Here is a 209-nt window from a genome sequence, read left to right as displayed (position 1 = left end):
CGCCGCCGTCTCCAGCTAGGACAGACCCAAACCAGGCTGGCTCTTTCCAAAGCAGCAGGCCATAGCTGTGCCCCCAGCCCAACACCCCAAGCCCCCCACAGTCAAGCGGGGTGTGGGGGGTTGATGCCCACCTGCCTCTCCAGCACTCGCCCACGGGCCTGTGCCTCCTCCAGCCTGGCCAGCAGAGACAGCTTCTCCGGTCCCCCAAA

At 66.5% G+C, this 209-nt stretch overlaps 1 protein-coding gene across 1 annotated transcript in view; it reads right to left on the bottom strand.

The window, feature by feature from the left end:
- Positions 1-101: 101 nt before the first annotated feature.
- CCDC33 (coiled-coil domain containing 33) overlaps positions 102-209 on the bottom strand; it is a 3,069-nt gene continuing 2,961 nt past the window's right edge. The window contains exon 8 of the mRNA XM_010146491.1: positions 102-191. Coding sequence (XP_010144793.1) covers positions 102-191 — 90 coding nt within the window. The remainder of the gene's footprint in view (positions 192-209) is intronic.

Source organism: Eurypyga helias, unplaced genomic scaffold (assembly GCF_000690775.1).
Source record: "Eurypyga helias isolate BGI_N326 unplaced genomic scaffold, ASM69077v1 scaffold32462, whole genome shotgun sequence".
Classification (NCBI taxonomy): domain Eukaryota; kingdom Metazoa; phylum Chordata; class Aves; order Eurypygiformes; family Eurypygidae; genus Eurypyga; species Eurypyga helias.
This window is presented reverse-complemented; position numbering and strand designations above follow the sequence as displayed.